General features: G+C 32.3%; 2 protein-coding genes across 3 annotated transcripts; both read left to right on the plus strand.

Moving 5' to 3' along the window:
* Positions 1-3,342: 3,342 nt before the first annotated feature.
* Positions 3,343-4,520, plus strand: LOC115700800 (fasciclin-like arabinogalactan protein 13). Its single transcript, XM_030628452.2, has one exon. The coding sequence runs from the start codon at positions 3,611-3,613 to the stop codon at positions 4,331-4,333; it is 723 nt and encodes a 240-aa protein (XP_030484312.1). The 5' UTR covers positions 3,343-3,610; the 3' UTR covers positions 4,334-4,520.
* Positions 4,521-7,667: 3,147 nt separating this feature from the next.
* Positions 7,668-16,294, plus strand: LOC115699361 (prohibitin-1, mitochondrial). Of its 2 annotated transcripts, none has more exons than XM_030626719.2 (6): positions 7,668-7,841; positions 8,490-8,672; positions 8,936-9,052; positions 14,900-15,070; positions 15,245-15,457; positions 15,654-16,294. In XM_030626719.2, the coding sequence occupies exons 2-6, from the start codon at positions 8,499-8,501 to the stop codon at positions 15,849-15,851; spliced, it is 873 nt and encodes a 290-aa protein (XP_030482579.1). In that variant the 5' UTR covers positions 7,668-7,841; positions 8,490-8,498; the 3' UTR covers positions 15,852-16,294. The 2 variants fall into 2 exon arrangements, with proteins under 2 accessions (XP_030482579.1, XP_030482580.1); XM_030626720.2 differs by having other exon boundaries at positions 7,712-7,841; positions 8,475-8,672.
* The last annotated feature ends 8,966 nt before the right edge of the window (positions 16,295-25,260 follow it).

Raw genomic sequence — 25,260 nt, forward strand, 5'->3', positions numbered from 1 at the left:
TGATAATCAGATAAATAAACTGCTTCTGATTTAGAGATCTAGGGAGGAAGACTTAGTTGATAGTATTGTACTATCAAAGTGGAGTAACTGCTGTGGATCAAACAGAGATAATTGCTATGGATCAATCAGGTACACATACCTAATTATTATATATTACTATTGTGTTCTATGTTATATACAAATTGATCTTGGGGTTTATATTAATTTATCTATCAAAAGGTGGTTGTCGTCCAGTAAAGAAGAAGTCGAAGGTGTCTTTGCCTGAAAAAAATTCCAACCCCGACGGCCAGAAGGGAAAGAAGAAGTCAACTTCAAGACAACTGTGATGAAACTGTAATGCAATAGTTATATTTGTTGCGAGCCAACTAACATAAAAGCACAAAATAACTAATAATTCCACATATTTAATACAAACAAATATTACAACAATCATGTTTAATCTGTTCAAGTCGCGTATTTGACAATTCTGGGTCTTATTTTTATAATACTATGATATTGTAGTAGCAAAATCATTATTCAACTAACGTGCAACTTAATTGTAACTAGAAATGTTAAATGTGAATGTGTATGTGTATCTATAAAAATCTATTTGTCAGTACTTTTTTTTGTCACGATCGATAATTAAATGTACCTTAATAGTAATATGTAGAGAAATAACTGTTAGACCTTTATAAATTAATTTTATATCAACTAATTTAGTATATTAATAAAACTAAGTATGTTATAATAATTTCTTGAAAGAGCTTTGTATTGTATTGACAATATGAAACATTTTATCCACTCATGTGGCAGCAATCGCACGTCAAGATCCATCAGCAACTACAATTATCACTATGGTTGTTGCTCCAGAACCACCAACATTTAATGGATGTCTCTCTGTTCCAGCTACCGCTATTTTTTTTTTAGTTCATGTTCCAGGTCTATGCCTCCTATTTCCCCTGCTACTACATCTGGTTTTGTTCTACCCTCATATCCCACAAATCACCAACTATCTACACTATCCTATCCTACATCATGTCAAGAGCCACACCTTTAAACTCAGCAACCACAAAATTTTACCCTACAAACACCCAACGCAGTACCCACCATTAACTCTCATTCAGTGCAAACAAGATCTAAATTTGGAATATCAAAACCAAAAACTTACAATGCAACTACATATATACTCTTCCAGAATCTCTCTTGCCTAATGAATCACAATCTCTGAAGCAAGCTCTTGCTAATCCTAAGCGGTTTTCTTCAATGCAAGAAGAGAACAATGTATTGATTAAAAACAAGACCTGGAACCTAGTTCCCTATCACTCATCCATGAGTTTAGTAGGAAATAAATGGGTTCACATGATAAAACTAAAGCTGATGACTCTCTTGACAAGTACAAATCCATATTAGTTGCAAAAGGCTACTCTCAAACTCCTGGTATTGATTTCAAAAAGACTTTTAGCCCAGTGGTTAAACCTACAACTATTTGAATGTTACTCACTCTTGTTGTTTCCTTCAATTGGAAAATTACTCAACTTGATGTCTTTAATGCTTTTCTCAATGGTACTTTAGAAAGAGACTGTTTACATGCCACAACCCCTAGGTTTTGTTGACTCAACATACCCCAATTATGTTTGCAAGTTGAACAAAACTTTTTATGGTCCTAAGCAAGCTTCATAAACTTGAAATGACAAGTTCAAAGCCACTTTATACAGCAAGGGCTTCAAATTGTCCAAATTTGACAACTCATTGTTCATTAATTAGTGGCTCTTGACAGAATCTAATTGTGTTGTTAGTATATATGGAGGATATACTAATAACATGACCTAATCAAGCTTCCATTTATGCAATCGTTTCATAAATGAACAATGAATTATGTCAAAGATTTCCTTCCCCTTCACTACTTTCTAGGAGTTGAAGTAAACCAAACACACTCTGGTATGCATCTTTCTCAATCTAAATACATTGCAGGTTTGCTCACCGACCTCAAATTGGATGGTGTTAAACTATGTCTTAGTCCAACAAGCTCATCTCATATTCTTTCTCTTACAAATGGAAAATCTTTTACTGACCACACACTACATAGAAGCACCTTAGGGGCCCACTAGTATCTCACATTGACTCGGCCAGATGTGTCATTTATAGTGAATAAACTCGATCAATTTATTCATGCTCCAACAAATATTCACTGGGATGCTTGCAAACGTATGTTCAGATATATTAAAGGTACCATTCATGAGAGGGATCATTCATTAGACCTGCCCCCAAATTGTGTTTACAAGCATACTCTGATGTTGATTGGGCAAGTTGTCCAAATGATATAGAAGATCGACAGGGGATTATGCAGTGTTTTTAGGAGGGAATCTAATCTCATGGTCAGCGAAGAAGCAACAAGTTGTTGCTCGTTCAAGCACAGAAAGTGAATTTTCTACTTTAGCAAACATGACATCAGAAGTCAAGTGGCTTTCCTCTGTTTTAAAAGAGCTTCAGATCAGTCTTCCAGCTCCTCCAATTATTCGGGTTGACAACCAAGGGCCAACCTCTCTAGCAGCAAATCCATTTTTCCACGCTTGATCGAAGCATATAAAAATTCATCTTCACTTTGTGTAAGATCAGATTCTAGCGAAAGAAGTGGAGGTTCGATATGTTCCTTCCTTCAATCAAACCGCTTATATACTAACAAAATCTCTCACAATAGATCGATTTTTGTATCTAAAGGCCAAGCTAAAAGTGTGTCCCCTTTCGCTTGAGGGGAGGTGATAAATAAAAAACTGTAGCTACTTTCAGTTTAATTAGTTACTAGTTTAAGTTGATTTGCTGTTAGTTCTTTCAATTTGTTTTGCTACTTGTACTCTGTTTTAATAGAGTTCGTTAGTGTTGAATTAAGTTGGTTTTATCAGCTCCCTTTTGTAATCTCTCTCTTATGTAAATAAAGGCAGCTCAAGAACTATGTTACGCTTTTACAGTTCTTTGAGATTCAATTCAAGAAGTTGGTCTCGATAAGAATTATATTGATAAGCTTCTCTTTCAAATGTATACAATTTATTTAATAAGAGAATTTGGTGTCTTGCACCTTACTCAATGTTTTATCGTTATTAGTATAATTAAGTATCGCATTACATATAACTTAAAAAAATAGATTTTAAAAAATATCGCTAACCAATCGTAAAGTGCCACCTATAAAAGGTGTTGGCACTATTGATGCTCAATCACAATGCTGATTTAATAATTAATTCCAAATAATAATGCATGATTGTCACCAATCTCGACCTAAATTTGTTATAGTAATTGAGATCTATTGGTAACAATTTGTATATATATTCTATTCACCAAAAGGAATCTACCATACGATTAATGCATCCCCATTAATTCATTAATTTTGTTCATAAATAACAATTTCAAAAACATTAAATCATCATCAGTATATATCCCATTAGAATTCTTTTCCAATACAAATATATTATTTTTAATATATATACATATAATTAGCCAGCTCATAATTCCAACAAGGAAGGTTCCGCTGAAGACACACCCTTATCCCATAAAACCCCACCCTTCACACCCAATAACACACCACAAAAACAAATCACTCTCATACCAAAGCTACTACCAGAAAGCTAGCTCATCACTCATGGCTTTCACACCTCTCTCTATCCTCCTCCTGACTCTCATCACCATCTTTTCCCACCAAATTTCAGCCCAAGCCCCGGGCCCCGCCCCGGCCGGCCCCCTAAACTTCACCGCAATCCTCGAAAAAGGTGGCCAATACACCACCTTCCTCCGCCTTCTCTCCGACAGCCAAGTATTAAGCCAAATCGTAAACCAACTCAACACCTCTTCCGAAGGACTAACCGTCTTAGCCCCAACCGACAATGCCTTCAACAACCTCAAGGCCGGAACCCTAAACGGCCTCTCCCGTGAGGACCAAGTTAACTTAATCCTCTTCCACGTTCTCCCCAAGTACTACGCCCTATCAGAACTCCTCACCGTATCCAACCCCGTCAGAACTCAGTTCTCTGCTGATGGCCTTAACTTCACCGGTCAAGGCCGCCAAGTCAACGTCACTAGTGGAATGGTGGAGACTCAGGTCAACAATGCTCTGAGGATGCAATCCCCATTGGCTGTTTACCAGATCGACGATGTTTTGTTGCCACCAAGTCTTTTTGGAGCTAAGCCACCGGCCTCTGCTCCTCCTCCGGCCAAGACTCCGGCATCCAAGGACGACGGAGATAAGACCAAGCCTAAGGCATCCGGACCATCGTCCGATGATAGTACTGGGGATTCGAGTAATACACGTGTAGGGTTGGGATTGTTTGTTGGGATGGGTATTGCTTGCATGGCTGTTCTTTTTTGAAGAGATAATCGATCGATGATGATCAGTTTATTAACTTGAGAAAAAGATAAGAAGATATCACACACTTCTTTTGTATCGCACCTTCGCGTGAAATTTGGCATATATTTGTATCTAAATTCATTGTCGTTTTGTATTCTTTTATATTTTTTTTTCCTTCTTAATTTGAATCTGATTGTGAATTCTTCTTCTTCTTCGTATTTTTTTTTAATGTTTTAATTTGTTTATTAATTTCTACAAATGAGAGAGCAGCTAAGTTCAACAAGAAAAAAAATTAATGGTGGCAATATAGGCTTGTTTTTTTACTATTGAGTCGACAAATAAGACTATATTTGATAAAACGAGCGACCATGATTTTTATTAGTAGTTTGACAAAAAAAACAATAAATAATATAAATTCATTTTTGTATAACAGGCATAATATCCAATAAATGGTAGTTATTATGACCTTTGAATAATGATGAATTAAATTGATGGATAATAGGCAAGGAAGAAAATTTATAAAGATTATATATTAAACTAGTCAATTATCATGATTTTTAAATTTTCTATTACCTTTATTCTATTATTGAAAAACATATGTATATATATATGCTTAATGAAAAATTGTATTTTGGACCCGAAAAGAGAAAAACACATTTTTGCATTTTGGTAAGAAAAAATATTGAGTAGGAAAATCAATTAAGAATATAATTATATTATAATGTATATATTTATATATTTTACACTTTGTTCATGACAAATTGATATTCATCCAAATTTTTGTACGTCAATTTTCACCTTATCTTTTTCATTTTATTTCTTGGCCCCAACAATATTCGATTAGTCTTTACAAACAAACAAAAAGACACTGGGCGAAAAAAAATAATAAAAGACTTAACTAATTAATGGTTTTATGGCAGGATCTACCTTACATTTTGCTGCACTTAATTAACGGTAACTTTTGGTAAATAGTTAAAACACGAATTGCCAGAGCCCGCGGTATATGATTTTACAAAATATCTTGTCCTACTTAATTAATTGCTTTCTTATTTCTTTTCTAAACTTTAAATAATGATGTACCATATCGTTATATATCTATTCATATATAAAACTAGATGCTTCTAAGTTCTAATAGGCACAGATAGTGTGAGGTACGTAGGACCCCATCGAGAAGCTACTATACTTGATTAATTTTAATTGTATGGTGTGGATTGGATCCTAACTACCTATATATTCTTTTCCATATAGCAGTACTACAAATATTTAATACCAAATTAATTAAACAACATTTCAAGAATAACTGTGGTTTTTAGATCTGCCTCACAAGTTCACAACTCATACAGCCATAGAAAATTATCTTTTATTCATGAGATGATGAGTACAGAACTTAATTAATATTAATAAAAGAGCCCGGTTCGCTAGCTAATTAGTCGACTCCAAACTTTGAACTTGAATCTCACACGTGCTTGTCAGTGGTATCCACCCTATATAAGTTGACTTCTAATCCAAGTGAGGAACTCCTTATTATAAATTTTATTCTATAAAATATATATAAGGTATAGGACTTAGGAGGCGTTTGGTTGAGAGGAATGAAAATATAGGAATAGGAATGAGAATGGGAATAAGAATAGGAATGGAATGGAATAAAATTTAAAATGCATAAAAAAAATTGATAAAAAAATAATTAAATTTTTTTTCTTGTTACATTGGAATGGTCATTCCTTCCTTTTTAAAATGGAATAGCCATTCCACCAAAATGGTGGAAAGAGCATTCCATTGGAATGCCATTCCAATACTTTAAAATGCAACCAAACAAAGGAATGGAATGAAAATTATTTCCTTTCCATTCCATTCCATTTCATTACCTCCAACCAAACGCTACCTAGTGTATTACAACTATGCTATAAGGAAGTTATTTTATGAGTCACCTTAGGCTCAGCTGATAGTTCACACCTAAAATTTACAAAAATACTGGAATTTAAGTTAATTTTTACAAAAATATTGTCACACGGAAATATTTTTATAAAACACCAGTAGAGCATAGAACAGAACAACTCAAAATAACAGTAGAAAAACTATAAAACACCAGTAGAACACTAGTGAAAACTTAACACAGTATACTGCAGTAGGAAACTTATAAAAAATACAATAAAAAAGTAAAAGATAACGCTTGGCAGTATTTCTGTAAAAAAAAATAACAAAAGTTAATATACCATGTAAATTTCCTTTAAGATATTGGCAGAGAGCCATTCAAGTGGGCCTGATATTTGCATTTAGGCCTTCTTTTGATAAGTAGATAGGTAATAATGTTATGAAAAACTTACAAAAGTATTGGATTTAGGGTAGATATTTACAATTTTACTATCACATGGCAAAAATTACTTTTATATTATCTTGTATTTTGTAAAATTTATTTCAAAGGACAAAATTATTATTTAATATTTTATTTTTTTTCTTTTAAAAAATAAAAATAAAAATAATGAAAGTTATTATCCACAATGGCATTTTTTAAGAAAACATAGGAGAAATTTTGCCCTTTCTTTTACCTCTAAATTTCTTAGGGGTAAGTTGTAAAATACTACTTTTATTAATCAATTGATCAAATTTACCTCTAATTTTATATTTAGTTGAAACATACCTCTTTTTATATGTATTGTGCCCAAAATACCCTGACATAAGTCACATGGAGAGTATCTTGAAGTGACAGGGGTAAAATTGATACAATATTAGACTTTAAAAAAGAGGGCAAAAATAATAGAGGATAATATAAAAAGGGTATGTAGTGTAATTTTTGAGTAATTCACGTAATCGTTGACCTCTTGCCAATTGATTCTGAGTAGCTTTATCGAGATCAGAGGCAAATTGTGCAAAGGCTTCTAATTCTGCAAATTGTGCCAATTCTAATTTTAATTTGCCGTACGTTAGGTCATTGGAATAATTACATAAGACACAATTTTTTGTAAAATATTTACATTTTTACGTTCAAAGAATGTTTTTTTTTTTTTTACATTTTTACGATTTTCTAAAAAATAACACGAAAACAATATAAAATCAACAATAAAACAACATAAAAGTAACATGAAAATAACATCAAAATAACAACATAAAATAACATACAGATAACAAAAAATAAACAAAATTTCAACATAAAAGACTGTATTTTATGTAAATAAAATTAAAAAAAATCGTAAAAATGTTTAAAATTCCGTGAAACCGTATTTTTGTTGTGTTTTTGTTATTTTTGTGCATTTGTGAAATTAACCCTAGGTTATTTTGGTGGATTTGTAAAATAATCCCTATTATCTTCTACTATAGGCCTAATATAATTGGGCCGTAAATACAATTTTGTTGGCTGGACACGGCTTACCTGGGCCCATTTGGACCTTAAGCGACCTAAAGCCCTATTCTTTACCCCCACTCCCCTTCTCTCTGCACCTTAAAACCCTTTCTTCGCCTTCTTACCCTGCCTGTAACTCCTCGACCTAAAACCCTTTCCTCTCCCACAAGTTGAGCATTTGAGACTTTGAAGGTAAGTTTACTTTTCTTTGTCACTCACTTCCCTATTCATTTTCCTGAAATTTCCTTTACTTCATCTTTTGGATCTAATGAAATGAAACCTGTATATATTTTTTTATACCGAAATGTTTAGATTTCTTACGCTATTGTTGGACATAATTCGACAAATTCAATTTGGGTTTTTTTTTTTTTTTTTTATTATGCTTCATTTTGGTTCTAGTTTTGGAGAGCTAAAACAAATAGTAGTTGGTTCTGTTTCAGTAGACCAATCAGCTCATTGATATGAACCCTTTGATTATTTGATCAATACCATCGGTTTTACATCTTTTTTGGAGTTAAAATTGATGGGGTTGCAAGTCCACATTTGTTTAGATGATGTACATGTAGGTCTGGATTACTAAGTTTTGATTAACTTCTTGTGAATTAGAATTTAAAGTTTATTTTTCTCAAATAATAATAATAACAATAGTTTAAAGTTTATCATTATTTAGAAAGGATCGGATTTTCCAATTTTGATAGCATATTTCTAATGGTCGTAGTAAGAGCCCAGGAGCAGCTAAGAGCTCCTAAGGGTCTAGCAGCTGCAATTTGGTACTTTGTTTTAAAAAAATTATCTTTTCTAACTTGTAATGCGGAAATATTGAAGTTTGCTTACATCCAGGAACAAGAAATGAACTTGAACAACGTTAAAGTTCCTAAGGTTCCAGGTGGTGCGGCTTCGGCTTTGCTTAAGATTGGTATTATTGGTGGAATTGGTCTGTATGTTGCAACTAACAGTCTCTACAATGTTGAGGGAGGGCACAGAGCTATTGTTTTCAACCGTATCGTTGGTGTCAAAGACAAGGTTGTTAACTTTTTTCCTATTTGTAGTAGTCTCTCTTAATAGGTTGCTGCATGCTGAGAGTTATAAACCTTGCTTTTTGAGGTAAATAGAGATTGTTGAAGAAAAAGGAAAAGCAATTATGTTTTATTGGTTGGATGTTCTACTTAATTGATTACTGTTTTTCTTTTCTATTGAGTTCTTAAACCTGTTATTATTGCTCAGGGATACTTGTATTACATTGGTTATATTTTTTCTAGTTTTTTATCTTTATATTGGGTATGCAGGTATATCCAGAAGGAACCCACATTATTATTCCATGGTTTGAGAGGCCTGTCATTTATGATGTCCGAGCCCGACCTCATCTAGTCGAAAGTACTTCAGGAAGCCGTGATCTCCAAATGGTTAGTAAATTTTTCACATTTATTTTACAGAGAGCTGCTACAAGATATTTGACATTTTCTTATTGCCATGGTTGCATCTTAATGTGTTAGATTATCGTAAAAGAACATTACATATCACTGGTGTGCCTGTTTTGCACTATCTGGAGTACCTTTACTATGGGATTCCACTAATTATGTTACTTTTATTTGTTTTAGATAGCATTATTTATCTTATTATGTATTTGTATATCTTTGAGATCCTTCTAGACACATACTAGGATTCTTGAGGGATCACAAGCGGGATCAAGTCTAATGAAATTTTTAAATGAAAACTGTATAACATTTAACTATGCTATAATGCTACCGTGTCATTTATGTAATTTTGTAAAGAAAATTTTCAGTATTTTAGCTATGTGGCACTTGATTGTAGATAAAAATTAGTTTTCTTACATTTTGCATTTTATATTACCAATTAGAAAAGTTGCACTTCCCTTTTGTGATGCCAGTGAATTCTATCTATTTGGTGAAGTTTTTTATCAGTTGAACTATAATTTTTCTTCTCTGGGTGGTTGGTGTGCCCTCAGCACAATATATACTCTATTAAATGAGGAAGCCCTTCAATGGAATCCATGGTAAATTCGTCTCAAACTAAAGTTGGTAAAGCAATTGGCTGCAATAAGCCGAATAACCCGGCTGGAGAAGTAGCATGGACTTATGTTTTTGGCACACCTAACAATTATGAACCCAATTAGTCATTGAATGTCGCATTCCCAACCAATAAAAAATCAGATGCAATTCGTTTGAGGGTCATGTCCTCACCTGAACGGCCCCCAAGCGGTGAGTTGTGATATTCGCGTAGGAATATAGGTATAAGGGAGCACATTTTTGATAGCGTCAACCACCCCTTGTACCTCAACTGCCCGTGTTCCATTGTAAAGCCAGCAGTAAGTGTATGCCCTTGCTGCAAATTTGAAATAATTCTACTCAAGAAGGCATCTTGTCGTATTTCCTGTTGTAACGCATCCCAATGGATTCCTTGGGAAACCAACAAATTCTGACACTTAGCTAGTGGATGCACTCAAGATAAAGCATTAGCTACCTTATTACCAACTCCGAGCCGATACTTAATCTCAAAGTCATAACCCATCAACTTAACCATCCAACGTTGGTATTCCGAAGCAACAATGCGTTGTTCCAGCAAGAATTTCAAACTTTGCTGATCAGTGCGGACCACAAAACGTCGACCAAGGACATAAGGTCGACATTATTGAACAAACAATGGCCATCAACTCTTTCTCATAAATAGGCGTGGCTCGAGCTTGAGTCCCTAAGACATGGCTATAATAGGCGTAGCCCCCACACCATGACTCGAAGCATCTGTATCAATAACTAAAGGCCTCTCAAAATTGGGAAGTGTTGACATAGGAACGGAAGTCATGGCCTTTTTAAGAGCTTCAAAAGCAACCTCAGCTGTGACATTCCACCCGAACTTATCTTTTTTCAATTGCTTAGTTTAGGGCCAAGCGATTACACTATAACCTTGCACAAACTTGCAGTAGTACCCTGTGAGACCCAAAAACTCCGGAGCTCCTTAATGTTTTTAGGAATTGGCCAATCAAACATAGCTTGAATCTTAGATTGATTCACCGCCACCCCTTCATCAGATATGATGTGACCCAAGTACTCTAACCGCTTTTTGGCAAAAGAGCACTTCTTAAGGTTTGTATAAATTTGATGCTTACTAAGGAGTTGTAAGACCGTAGTAAGGTGTTTCACATGCTCTTGTACATTGCAGCTAAAACTAGAATATCATCAAAAAGACTAACACACAATGACGAAACCTGCTTTTTGGCAAAAGAGCGCTTCTTAAGGTTTGCATAAAATTGATGCTTACTAAGGAGTTGTAAGACCGTAGTGAGGTGTTTCACATGCTCTTGTACATTGCAGCTAAAACTAGAATATCATCAAAAAGGCTAACACACAACGACGAAGATATGGGCGAAATACCTCATTCATTGCAAATTGGAATGTTGTCGGGGCATTAAGAAACCAAATAGCATCACAAGAAACTCGTAATGCCCATCATGTGTGTGAAAAGTAGTTTTGGGAACATCCTAGGTTTAACACGAATCTGATGGTAGTGAGATTTCAAATCCAACTTTGTAAAAATGGTTGCCCCATGAAGCTCATCCAAAAGCTCATTTATAATTGGTATTGGAAATTTTTCTGGCACAATTTCACGATTCAAGGCTCGATAATCAACACAAAACCCACAACTACTATCTTTCTTTGGGACCAACAACACCGGACTTGAGAACGGCCTGACACTCGTTTGAGCAATGCTTGTAGCTAACATCTCCTTTACCAGTTATTCAATGACATCCTTTTGGGCATGTGGATACCGATATGGACGAACACTTACTATCGACGTGTGCCGACCATGAATGTTTATGTCCCTGGAATGGTGGAAGTTCATTTGGCATTTTAAACACTTTTTTGGCCTCATTCAATACTTCTTTAATTTCAACAGGTATTTCATCGTTCCTTTCCTCAATGGTGGCAGCCCCAAGTTTGATGATTAATCCATGGCCCTCCTGTTTAATTGTTTGCATCATAGCTTTTAAGGAGATAAGAGTCCTATGTAGAGTTTAGTCTCCTTGTAAACTTACCTCCATATTACCCTCCATGAACTCCAGAGGGAGTCTTCCAATTTATGTGATTCACACCCAAAGTTTCCAACTATTGTTTACCCAAAATTATATCAGTGTTGCCCATATCCAAGGGAATAAAATCTTCAATTATTTCAACTCCTTGCATAGTTAGTGGCACCCCTTACATATTCCTCGAGTCTTAGTTGATTGTCCCGTACCCAATACGACACTGTAGGGAGCTGTGGTTGTGATAGGAAGCAACAAAGTTTGTATTAGAACTTTTGAGATAAAATTATGAGTAGCTTCACTATCAATAGAACCTCTATTAATCGAGAACCAACGTGGCCCCTTAATTTTTCAGAGTTATCGGGGCTGTCAAACCTATAACAGAATTAAGGGAACTTCCATAACTTGATTTTCCAGCCTTGTATCTTCTTGTTCAGCTGCCTCAGCCAGGCCTTCTAAGTCTTCTTCTTCTTTCTCGTCACCATTTATTTCTTAGACGAGAATGACTTGTAGCTCTGCCTTTTTGCACCGATGACTAGGAGAGAATTTCTCATCATATTTAAAACAAAGTCCCCAAGACCTCTTTTGTTGATTCTTAGATTCTGTAATCGCCGGAACCTAACCCTAAGGAGTCGACCTTCATCTCTAAAATTTGTTGAACAAGGAGCGAAATTGTTTGGAATAAATTGCACTAGCTCTAGTTGCAACTCTAGGAAATTGAGACCTAGGGGTTCGCATGGAAGACTTAAACTTCTGTTGGGCCATCAACTTGGATTCCACTTTTTGAGCCAATTCTATAACTTGCTCAAGCCCACTTGGGCCCAAAACTGTTATTTCGTGCTCTATATCTGGATTGAGCCTATTAGTAAGATATTATTTGCTTTGAGATTCCATCTAACGATGAGGCTATGAGTTCAAATTTCTTACGATATTCACGAACGGATCCTTCCAATTTGAGAGCAAGAAACTCACCAGCAGTGGTTTGAATCTCTGAATCATTTGCATCTCGAGATCCTCCCAAGTCACAAATGCCCGACGACTATGCTCCCATTGAAACCAAATCAAAGTTTCCCTACAACAGTTTTCAGATATTCTTGATCTGTCATTTGATGGATTGAAAAATACCTTTCAACCTTCAATAGCTAGCCATCTGGGTTGTTGCTGTCAAACGAAGAGAGTTCGATCCAACAAGGTTTGATGTCCCAACGAGGGCTTGATAGGGTATGCTGACTCCCACTGTCGTTGTTGTGTGAACCCCCAACATAAAAACTTCTCAAATTTTAAACCACTAATCTTACAAGGAATAGAAAACCTACTTGGATCTTTAAGCTTTTAAGGTAACTTTTTCTAAATTATTACGCTACATTCCTCAGTTAAGCTTAGAGTTTCATATTTCTCAAATTTCTTTTTCTTTGTCAATACTTCTTTCATAAACTTAACATAATTGGGCGTCTGCTCTAATGCATCAATGAAAGGAATATTAATGTTGATTTTATTTAAAATTTCTAATAACTTAGCAAAGTCCTCATCAAGTTTCTTCAAAGAATTGGCAGCTTATACATTGGACGATTGTCTTTCTTGATAAGCTTCTCAGTAGGCTTCTTTTGAAGAATCTCTTCTTTTACTTCTACCGTGTCTTCAACTTCAGGACCGATTGACTTGTCTTTTACACCTCCATCAAGTATTTTACCATTCCTCAGTGAGATGACATTACATTATTCTTTTGGGTTAACAACTGTATCAATAGGAAAATTACTCTATTTTTGCACATCACTCACAACATTGGCCAATTGTTCCACTCACAACATTGGCCGATTGTCCCATTTTCCATGAAAGCAGTAATATTAGACAGTGAGTCTCCATGTTATCCAATCTTATGTCATTCTTGTAAATCTCTTGTTAGTCTCTATCATGAAAGTACCCAAAATATATTTTGATAACTTTTTCTCTTGTTGTTGTATATTAAATCCAAGAGACGGTTGCAAGATATTTTTAATGTTACCATAAAGAAAAGTTCTCGTGGGTTTTCAATCCTGGATGATAGTAGTTAGGCATTGGAGCACCCCGGTAATTGTTATTTATAAGGTCTATTAGCCATGTATTGTACATGTTTTATACTCATCTCAAGTTCTTGTGATGTAGATGTAACAACATTCTCTACAACTGATGTATTCTTTTAATCAAGTAGGGCAGCCACTTGATTAGATAATGTAGAAATTTGGAATGCTATATGAGAATAATCTAAAAACTTTAATTCATAATCTAAATTAATTTCATCAACACTCTAGAAAGTATGTTTTGTTCATAATGACAATCATAATCAAAACAATTCATTATGTTCATAATTAAAACTAAACAGAAGAATAAGAAAGAAAAAGAAACGGACTCTAATGAAAGTAGATAATGCTTAACGTTGAAATCTCTTTCCCTTGATCTTCATCTTCAATAAGTTTTCTGATCTCTAGCTTGCTTTCTATATCTATCTCTAGTCATCTAAAAGTCGAAGTTATAATGTTCTTTTATAGCTAAAAAAAGATGCAAAATATGACATTTTAAAAATAAGATAGATATTGAATTGTTCGGTCAGGGCTATAGCGCCATGCGAGATTTTCCGAAGTTTTAAATCCCAGGAGCGGCGCTATAGTGCCACAAACTATTTTTTTCACTTTTGTTTGTTTCTCGACTTGTTCACTTAGTTTCAGTACTTCGCTCAAATATGTACAATTTTTCACTTTACGCTCAATAGTGCTCATTACAAATAACACATCAAATCTATACAAATTTTACAGAATAAAACAATAATTTATCTACAAGAATGAGTGTACAAATGTAAACTTACCTAATGTGCGTAGTTATTACTCTGGTACCTTTTTGAGTGTGGCTCTCATTGTTCATCAGCAAGCACTGGAATAAAACAATAATATATCTAATTAATGACCAAGAATGAGTGTACAAATGTGCATTGCTTACCTAATGCGTATAGTTACTCTGGTAACTTTTTGAATGTGGCTCTCACTGCCCATCAGCAAGCACTGTCCCCTCCAGTTCACTGTATATAAGACTGGTTTCTGTTTTCAATTTTGTTTGTTCTTTTTATTTGTTTCTAAATTTTAACACACAGACAAAATATTAATGATAATTGTTGTAATTTTTTTTCTGATGTTATTTTTTGTGTGCAAGAAAATAAGGCTTTTTGATTAATTTCGTACAGGTAAAAATTGGTCTTCGTGTTCTTACGCGTCCTATTGCAGACCGATTGCCTACAGTGTATCGAACTCTTGGAGAAAACTACAATGAGCGAGTGCTGCCTTCAATCATTCATGAAACTTTGAAAACTGTTGTTGCACAATATAATGCTAGCCAGCTCATTACTCAGAGAGAGGTACGCATCAGTTTATTAATAAAGATGATAAAACGATCATGACATTGATCCGGTGCAAAACATTGTGTTACTTGATAATAGCTCCTATCAGCCAATTGATTCATGGAAGCTAAGCTTTGAGGCTTTTAGAGTGCTCTGATATATGGTTAAATGCATATTTTGTTGATTGTATAGGCTGTTAGCCGGGAAATACGGAAGGTTTTAACTGAAAGGGCAGCCAATTTCAACATGGCGTTGGATGATGTTTCAATCACTGGCCTAACTTTTGGAAAGGAATTTACTGCTGCAATTGAAGCTAAACAAGTAGCTGCACAAGAAGCTGAGAGAGCTAAATTTGTTGTAGAAAAAGCTGAACAAGACAAGAAAAGTGCTATTATCAGAGCAGAGGTCAGTTTATCACATCTTAACTGATACCCACTTTTCTTTTCCTACTTGGATATATTGGTCAAGGGCTTTCAGCTTTCTAGAGCGTTTCTGAATATGGGCATTCTTCTCTCCGATTTCTTTGTTTATAGAACACTTACTTTTCTCCAAAAGCAATGTGCTTAACTCTTTCATTTCTTTGTCACGATTATTCTACCAGGGTGAAGCCACGAGTGCCAAGCTGATTGGTGAAGCCATTTCAAACAATCCAGCATTTATCACACTAAGGAAGATAGAAGCTGCTAGAGAAATTGCACATACCATCTCCAACTCCGGCAACAAAGTTTTCTTGAATTCGGAAGATTTGTTGTTGAATCTTCAGAGCATGAATTTGGAGAGCGCAGCAGCGAAGAAATAGAAAAACCTGCCTGTACGTGTAATTTCCATGGTTTTCAGTACTGTTCATGCGAATATCATATTCAATTTGGTAAGGTGAACATGTTAAGTTTCATTTTATAAGGACAGTGAAACAAGGAAATCAAGTTTACAAGGCACCCTACAGTGAGTAGAGGACCCAGAAGTAACAATGAAACTTGATGAATCATTCCATTGGGAGATCAGTATTTCTTCATTGTTTTCAGCTTTCTTTTTAGTTGCTTTAATGGGTAATCGGACAATCTGGTTTTAAGGTTAAAGATAAAAACTATAAATGAATAATAATATAGGAAAGAGCCAACTTAATAGCTGGGGCTTTTCTTCTACTTTGGTTCTTTCATTCAACATGCAATCTTCTATAAATGTTGTTAAACAACGCAAACAAACAAAGAAGTAAATAAAAAGGCAGTGTATATTTTACATGTAGTTCCTTTTGGGCAATGGTCAAGTAATTTCATTCATTATTGAAATAATTACATAGTAATATTGCATAAATATGTGCAGGGCGTCTCAAGTTTCAACCTTAGGTGAAGCTTGAACAAGGCCAATAAAATTAAATTAGATATTTTTAAGAAAATTAGTAATTATATCAAGATTTATTAAAATTTTATTTTCAGTTAAAAAAACCCATCAATTAATTAAATTCTTATTATTAAGATTTCTTTTTTATTTTTTATATTAATATCATTTTTCACATATTTTACTAATAATAAAATCACACTATGTTATGTTTATTGTTTTTCCCTTCTTGAATTTAAGTATAATTATAAGAAAATATTATGATATAAATAGTGAGTTATATATAAAAGTTTTCGTTAAAAAATTCATTTAAGTATTAATTAATAGTTTTAAAATTTTAAATTAATTGAAATGTAATGGTGACATTTAGGAGTAAAATTTTAAATTAATTAAAATGTAATGTTGACATTTAGTAATTTATTATCCTTAAAATGTAGTCCTTAAATTCTGTTAGGCTTTAGACAATTACTTAAGGGATAATTACATGAGGCACGATTTTTTGTAAAAAAAATTACATTTTTATGTTTACAAATTTTTTTAAATTTTTTTTTTCGGTTTTCTATAAAAACAACACGAAAAACAAGAAAACAACATAAAAGTAACAAAAAAATATCTAAATAACATCAAAACAACAATAAAAAATAACATAGATATAACAAAAAATCAACAATAAATTAACAAGAGTACAACATAAAAAGACCGTATTTTCTGTAAATAAAATCAAAAAAATCGTAAAAATATTTAAAATGCCGTTAAATTGTATTTTTGTAATTTTTTTGTTGTTTTTGTGTATTTGTGAAATAATCCCATTACTTAAGTTACCTTATAGTTAATCGAATTAATAGGGGTGTTTATTGGATCACATCCAACGGATTTGGACCTGACCGATCAAATCCAATTATTTATTGGATATTAAATTTTGTCATCCGATCCAATCTAATTGAATTGAGTCATCCGATCCGATCCAATAGATGCATTGGATTGGATCGGTTCTAACCATTGGATGCATTGATTGGTTTTTAATTAGATTGAATTGGTACCATCAAATCTATTTTAGCAATCATTTAAGTTGATTTTATTAAAAATAAAAAAAATATATATAAAAAATTACAATTTAAAATTTAATAATCTAACATACATAATAAATATTAATTTAGTCTAACTTAATTTTCATGATTTCATAATAAAACTAATAAAAAATAAAATTTATTCAATACGCATTGATAATTTTATTAGCGTTTAGGAAGATGAGAATTAATATTTTAATTAATATAAGGTTTTTTTTCTTTAATCTCATGTGTTAAATGAATATTAAATTAATTAATATATATTTTTAAATAAAATATATTAAATATATAAAATTATAAACGTATTTTAAAAATATATAAATATAATTGGATAACCATATGATGATAATTGGATCGGTTTGGTCGGTTATTTATTGGATCGGGGGACATCCAAAGCACGATCCGATCTGATTGGATTTTTAAAATTTACATCCGATCCGATCCAATTATTATTGAATATCTGATTCTATTGGATCGGTTGTGATTGGATTGGATAATTTTTTGCACACCCCTACTTAATATGTATTGTATTGATATTATTTCCAAATAAAATTGCATATTTATGTGTTGGAGAAGATTGGTGGTTTTGGGAAATAATGGACAGTATTCCAATTCCCCTTCAAGATCAATATTTGCGGGAAAGTATAATGGGGACTCTGAAATTCCATTCTGATGTGAAAGATCAGTCACAGCTGTAAATCATAGAGCATATTCAGAATTTTTAGATATCTTCCAATGTAAATAGTACTTTACGAATAATAATTAAAGCACCAAAAATACGCTAAAAAAATTATCTCGTGGCAAATAAAAACTACTGGTAAACCTTCTACTGTAACAATAATAATGTATACACAATATTACACTCTAAAATTTTGATAAATACTTGAGAAATACACTCAAAATTCTCACACTCACTAGTGTAGTAATCTCACCATCTCCTTACAAAATATTTTTCACAATTTTGTAGGAACTCTTTTTTTTTCTCTCTTAGATTTCTCTCACTAAGAGGTATTTTCACTATTTCTCTCTCAAGAGCATCACTCTTCACTCTTGGAATAACTTGTGATGGGATGAACAAGTGAAAGGGATGAGCTCTATTTATAGGTCTCCTTGGATGTATGAACAAGACACAAAAAATCAATCTTGCATTAAATGCATAATTGAATATGTGCATGTAGAAGTCGGCCTTAGGCATAGGCGGGCTAGGCCCGTGCCTAGGGCCCACACTTTCCGGGGGCCCAAAATAAAAAAATATAAAAAATTATTAGGCTTTTATTTAAGTAAAATTTAAGTGTATTATAAGTAATAAATATTCATAGCTTAGTTGGTTGATGTAGATAGCATAATGTCCAAGATCATGGGTTCAATTCTCATAACACTCATTTTTTGATATTTTTTAATACATTTTTGAGGCCCCAAAATTTAATTCGTCTTGAGCCCATATATTTTCAGGGTCGGCCATTTTTAAAGTCACCAGCTTTGTATGTGGTAAACATCTCTCTATTGAGAGTGATGTAGAAAGAGGCTCCTGAATCCACCACCCACTCAACCATGTTATCTCCGACATGCAAACATTCATCGACAATGACTATTGGCACATCTTCTTTTGTAGTGGCGGTTGTAGCTGTGTTGTTGTCACCATTGTTTTTTTTCTTGTTGGCTTCCTGCATTTCTCGCTTTAAAATCCTACAATTTTTCTTAATGTGGCCTGTCTTGCCACAGTAAAAGCAGCCATCAATTTTGCTTCTGGATTTTGATCTGCCTCTGAACTTGTCATTTCTATATTGGCCTTCTTTGTTTTGACTTCTCCCCTATTTTCTAAAATAAGGGTTTGAGACTCCACACCTCTCGCCTTATTTTGCTTTTCAAACAAAACCAAAGTCTCTGTAATGACTTCATACTCCAACTTATCTTTCCCATAATTAAATTCTTATTATTAAGATTTTTTTTTATTTTTTATATTATTTTTCACATATTTTACTAATAATATCACACTATGTTTATTGTTTATCCCTTCATAAATAAACTTCAATTCATTTATAAGAATCTTTCGTACAAAAATAAATTATCAATCATTATAATGATCACTCTAAAATAAATATAATTATAAAGAAATATTATGACGTAAATAGTGAGTTATATATAAAAAATTTCGTTAAAAAATTCATTTAAGTATTAATTGATATTAATTGAAAAAAAAATGTTGACATTTAGTAGTAAAATTTTAGATTAATTAAAATATAATGTTGACATTTAGTAGTACATTACCCTCAGTCCCGACCCTGGGCATAGGCGGACTAGGCCTGTGCCTAGGGCCCACTTATCCCAGGGGCCCAAAAAAAATAGAGGAAATTATGTAGAATATGGATTTTTTTTTTAAAGTTTGATAAATATGGAGAAATTATAATTTTATTTAATCTATGGCTTTTTTTTTAATTTGGGTTAGTTATATGGAATTATATTTCCATATTTTTAAGCTTTTATAAAATAAAGCCATATTTTATTTGTTAACTTATTCTGTAGAGATTTGTATTAATTTTTTAGAAAAATTTATTATTTTATTTTAATTATTAATATTGAATTTGTAATTTAATATATATATATATTTGTGTTTTACAACATTTTCATGTTAGTTTTTTTTTAGTTTGAGAAAAATAAATAATTAACTTATTATTTAAATTGTTTTATTGTACTTTAACTTTTTGATACAGACCTTATAAAAAAAAATGACAGAAAGAAAAAATATTTTCATGTTATACTTGTAAATGATAGTTCTTCATATGAATTAAGTATTAATACTAAAATCAAAAGTAAAAGTATCTGTTTACTCTCTAAAGTAAAAACAATGTCTAAAGTTTAACAATCAGGTTACTTTTTAAAATTAATATTTTACTTTATAAAACCATAGCATAACGCACAGTACATGTACCAGGTTACTTTTAGAAGAAAAATTAAAGCTAAAAATTCAACTACCACTTTACTTTTTCAAAATAATTAATTTATATTTTAAAAATACAGTCACAACTCAACACACTCAACCATATTTTATGATACATGTATTAGATGACTTACAAACTTATATGTTACTTTATGCAAAAATAAAATCAAAATTAACAAACTATACAAAAATTATAGGTAAAAGTACCAAGTTACAATTTGAAGCAAAAATAAAGTCTAAAATTTAACAACTACGTTACTTTGTGCAAAAATGCAATTAAAACTTAATAAAGTATACCAAAATTAAAAGTAAAAGTATCAGGTTACTTCCTGAATAAAAATAAAGTCTAAAATTTAACAGCTAGGTTACTTTTCAAATTAACACGTTACTCAACTAGGTATATTACTAAAACACATATCATGATTTATATTGTAAATAAATAGATTACTTTCTTCATAAAACTCTATCATAACTCAACAAATTCAACAAAATTCAATTTGCAAGGTAGCAAATTACTTCTATTATTTACAACTTAACTCGTTTACTTTAAAAAGTAAGTAGATAATTGTATTTAGCATTTTTATTATGCTTCATAAAGCCAACATTCTCAACCAAATTCAATTTTACAAGGTAACAACTCATATTAAGTTATTTCTACACAAATTCAATTTTGATTGTATCAGGTTACTTTATAAAGTGGAATGTAATGTCAACATACATACATTAGGTTACTTTTCTACATAACCAGACTACTTTATAAAACATAACAAACATAGCAGGTTACTTTTTTTTTTTTATCAAATTCTTAAGATTATGTAGTTAGAACATGTACACCAATCACTTTGTAATTTGAGTTACTGTTATTTTCATTCAAATCTCCTATATAATGAATTAATGCTTTAATGAAACTCATTCTTCAAGTAAATTACAGGTCCCAAGTTGCTTCCTGAAGCAAAAAGAAAGAATAAAATTATTTAACAAGTTACTTCAAGAAAAAAAAAATAGCAGGATTTCTTTGTTAAAAATTGATGTCACAACACTACACTCAACCTTATCCAAAAGTGAAGTTACTTTTAGAAGTACAATAAAAGCCTAAAATTAAACTACTATGTAACTTTTTCAAAATATGAAGGTTCTTCATTAAAAAATGCAATCACAACTCAACATACTCAGCTTTATTTAAAAATGAAAGTACCAAGTTACTTTCAGAAGCATAAGAAAAGCCTAAAATTGAACTATCAGGTGACTTTTTCAAAATATGATGGTTCTTCATTAAAAAATACAGTTACAACTCAACACATTTAACCTTATTTAAAAGTGAAGGTACCACTTTTCAAAAAAAAAAAAAAATGAAGGTACCATGTTACTTTTTTAGAAGCACAATAAATGCCTACAATTTAACTACTAAGTGATTTTTTCAAGATATGAGTTGTTCTTCATTAAAAAATACAATCACAACTCAATACACTCAACCTTATTCAAAAGTGAAAGTATCAGATTACTTTTAGAAGTAAAATAAAAGTCTAAAATTGAACTATCAGGTGACTTTTTCAAGATATGAAGGTTCTTCATTAAAAAATACAGTCACAACTCAACATACTCAGCCTTATTCAAAAGTAAAAGTACCAGGTGACATTCAAAAGCAAAATAAAAGCCTAAAAATGAACTACCAGGTGACCTTTTCAAAATATGAGTGTTCTTTATTAAAAAATACAATCACAACTCAACACACTCAGTCATATTAAAAAGTAAAAGTACTAGGTTACTTTTAGAAGCAAAAGAAAAACCTAAAATTGAACTACTAGGTGACTTTTCAAAATATTAGGGTTCTTCTTTAAAAAAATATTGTTACAACTCAATACACTCAACCATATTCAAAAGTAATGTACCATGTTACTTTCAAAAGCAAAATAAAAGCTTAAAATTAAACTATCAGGTAACTTTTTCAAAATATAAGGGGTTTTTATTTAAAAAATACAATCATAACTCAACATACTCATGTGAAGGTACCAAATTACTTTAAAAAGCAAAATAAAAGCTTAAAATTAAAATACCTTGTCATTTTTTCCAAATAACATGTTAATTAAGTCAAGGATATAATCAAAATATATGTATGAGTGTCAATAGTGGAAATAACAATAGAATTTAAAATTACAATTGGTTGAAAAAATCAATCAATAAATTACCTTTCTCTATTTTTCAATCAAATCAAATAAATATTTATTAATTTGCTTAAAACATGAAGATGAGGAAGAAGAATGGACAACAACACCAAAGAAAATTAGAGGAGAATGATAATCGTACCAAAAGAATTTGACGAGAATCCCAATCGCACCAAAAAAAATTAGAGGAGAAGTGAGAAAACAAGAAGAAGAAAGAAAATTGTGGACTGTTAGGGTTAACTTACATTGTTGAATCTAAATATGGAAAAAGTATATTATTATTTCCATTTTTTAAGTTTTTTATTCTTTTTTCCAGCTTTTAAGTTATTTCCTTAAATATCCATATTTTTCTAATTGAGTTTATAAAAATCCAGATTTATAAAAAAACCCCAAAAAAATATTTACCTTTTAAAATTATACTATTTTTTTTACTAATTTTGAAAAATACAATATTTTTTTCTAAATAAGGGTCCAAAATAATTTTTTTTTCTATGGCCCACTAAAAGTGAGGGCCGACCCTGATTAACCTTAAAATGTAGTCCTTAAATTCTATTATGCTTTAAATAATTGCTTAAGTTACTTCATGGTTAATCGAATCTTGAATATGTATTGTATTGAAATTATCTCCAAATAAAATTGCATATATATATATATATATATATATGTGTGTGTCGGGGTAGATTGGTGGTTTTTAGAAATAATGGACAGTATTGTAATTCCTCTTCAGGATCAATATTTGTGGGAAAATACAATGGGGACTCCGAAATTCCTTTCTAATGTGAAAGAACAGTCACATCTGCAAATCATAGAGTATATTTAGAATTTTTGGATATCTTCCAATGTAAATAGTACTTTACAAATAATAATTAAAGTACCAAATGCACGCTAAGAAATTATCTCATGGCATATAAAAATCACAGTAAACCTTCCACTATAACAATAATAATGGGTACACAATATTAGACTCTCAAATTTTGATAAATACTTAAGAAATACACTCAAAACTCTCACACTCACTAGTGTGGTAATCTCACTATCTCTCTACAAAATATTTCTCACAATTTTATAGGAACTTTCTTTTTCTTCTCTCTTAGATTTCTCTCACTAAGATGTATTTTCACTATTTCTCTCTCAAGAGCATCACTCTTCACTCTTGGAATCGCTTGTGATGGGATGAACAAATAAAAAGGATGAAATCTATATATAGGCCTCTTTGGATGTATGAACAAGACACAAAAAAATCAATCTTGCACTAAATGCATAATTGAATATGTGCATATTCCTCAAGTCAAAAAATTTTATTGTAATTTTTCACATGGTTGAAAAATACAATCACATTTTCACATGGTTAAAAACCAACAATTACCTATCAATTCTCCCCCTTTTTGAATCTATGAGGAAGAACTGATGTTGTGTCTTCATCATCGAGAACTCATCCCAGCAAGCTTGGAAAATAACTCAAGCTTATGCTAAGGAATCACCTTTATTAGCATATCCGTTGCATTGTTGTTTACATGAATTTCTACACTTGGAATAGCTTCTTTTCAAGTGCATCATGAGTCCAATGATATCTAACATCAATGTGCTTCGTTCTATAGTGGTAAGTAGCATTCTTGCTTAGGTCAATCGTACTTTGACTGTCGCATTGAATCACGTACCTTTCTTGCTTCAAACCTAATTCTTGGAGAAAATTCTTTAGCCATAACATTTTTCCCAACTAAAGAGCAATTTACTATGCTTTTGTGGTAGATAAAGCAACACATTTTTGTAACTTGGACTGCCATGACACAGCTCCCCCTGCAAAAGAAAACATATATCTAGATGTAGACTTTCTACCGTCAAGATCACCGACCATATCAACATTTGCATACCCTTCTAAGATTGGTTCTCCTTTCCTAAAGCTTAGGCACATTTTTTATGTCCCGTTGAGATGTCTAAAGATCCATTTTACAGCTTCCCAATGATGCTTGCCCAGATTTGCAAGGAAACGACTTACGTCTCCCACTACATGAGCAATATCCGGTTTCGTACAAACTATTGCATACATCAAGCTTCCAAACGCTAAAGAGTAAAGAATAGCCAACATCTTCCTCTTTTCTTGATCTTCCAAAGAAGGACATGACTTCTTAGTGAGTCTAAACTGGCCACCAAGTGGTGAAGAGACCGACTTTGCATCTTTCATGTTGAACCTCTCAAGTATTTGTTCAACATAGTTCTCTTGTGACGACCATAATCTTCGAGAAGGTGGCTTCCCTCAAGTCTGTCATATCGAAGACTTCAGATAGTTCTTTCTTTAGCTGATTTATCATCTTACCATCCTGCTCGACTATTATCATGTCATCGACATATAGTAATAAGATGACGAATTTCTCATTAGAGAATTTCTTGATGTAGACACACAAATCTGAAGCTAATCTTATAGCTTTGATCCACCATGAATGAATCAAACTTCTTGTACTACTGTCGTGGAGCCTATTTTAGACCATACAAACTCTTACGCAGTCTATAAACAAGATGCTCTTTTCCTTTTACCTCAAAACCTTCAGGTTACTGCATGTAATTTTTTTTTTCTAAATCTCCATGAAGAAATATAGTCTTTACATCCACTTGCTCAATCTCAAGATCTAGACTCACTGCTAGTCCAAAGATTATTCTGATTAATGATATTTTCACCACTGGAGAAAATATTTCATTAAAATTGATCCC

This window comes from Cannabis sativa, chromosome 8, assembly GCF_029168945.1.
Source record: "Cannabis sativa cultivar Pink pepper isolate KNU-18-1 chromosome 8, ASM2916894v1, whole genome shotgun sequence".
Taxonomy (NCBI): domain Eukaryota; kingdom Viridiplantae; phylum Streptophyta; class Magnoliopsida; order Rosales; family Cannabaceae; genus Cannabis; species Cannabis sativa.

Bases quoted from the DNA above. Each gene is read 5' to 3' on its own strand.
- LOC115700800 (XM_030628452.2), top strand. From the start codon at position 3,611: ATGGCTTTCACACCTCTCTCTATCCTCCTCCTGACTCTCATCACCATC.
- LOC115699361 (XM_030626719.2), top strand. From the start codon at position 8,499: ATGAACTTGAACAACGTTAAAGTTCCTAAGGTTCCAGGTGGTGCGGCT. The intron at 15,071-15,244 runs GTACGCATCAGT...TTGATTGTATAG, and splicing joins AGCTCATTACTCAGAGAGAG to GCTGTTAGCCGGGAAATACG. The intron at 15,458-15,653 runs GTCAGTTTATCA...TTATTCTACCAG, and splicing joins GTGCTATTATCAGAGCAGAG to GGTGAAGCCACGAGTGCCAA.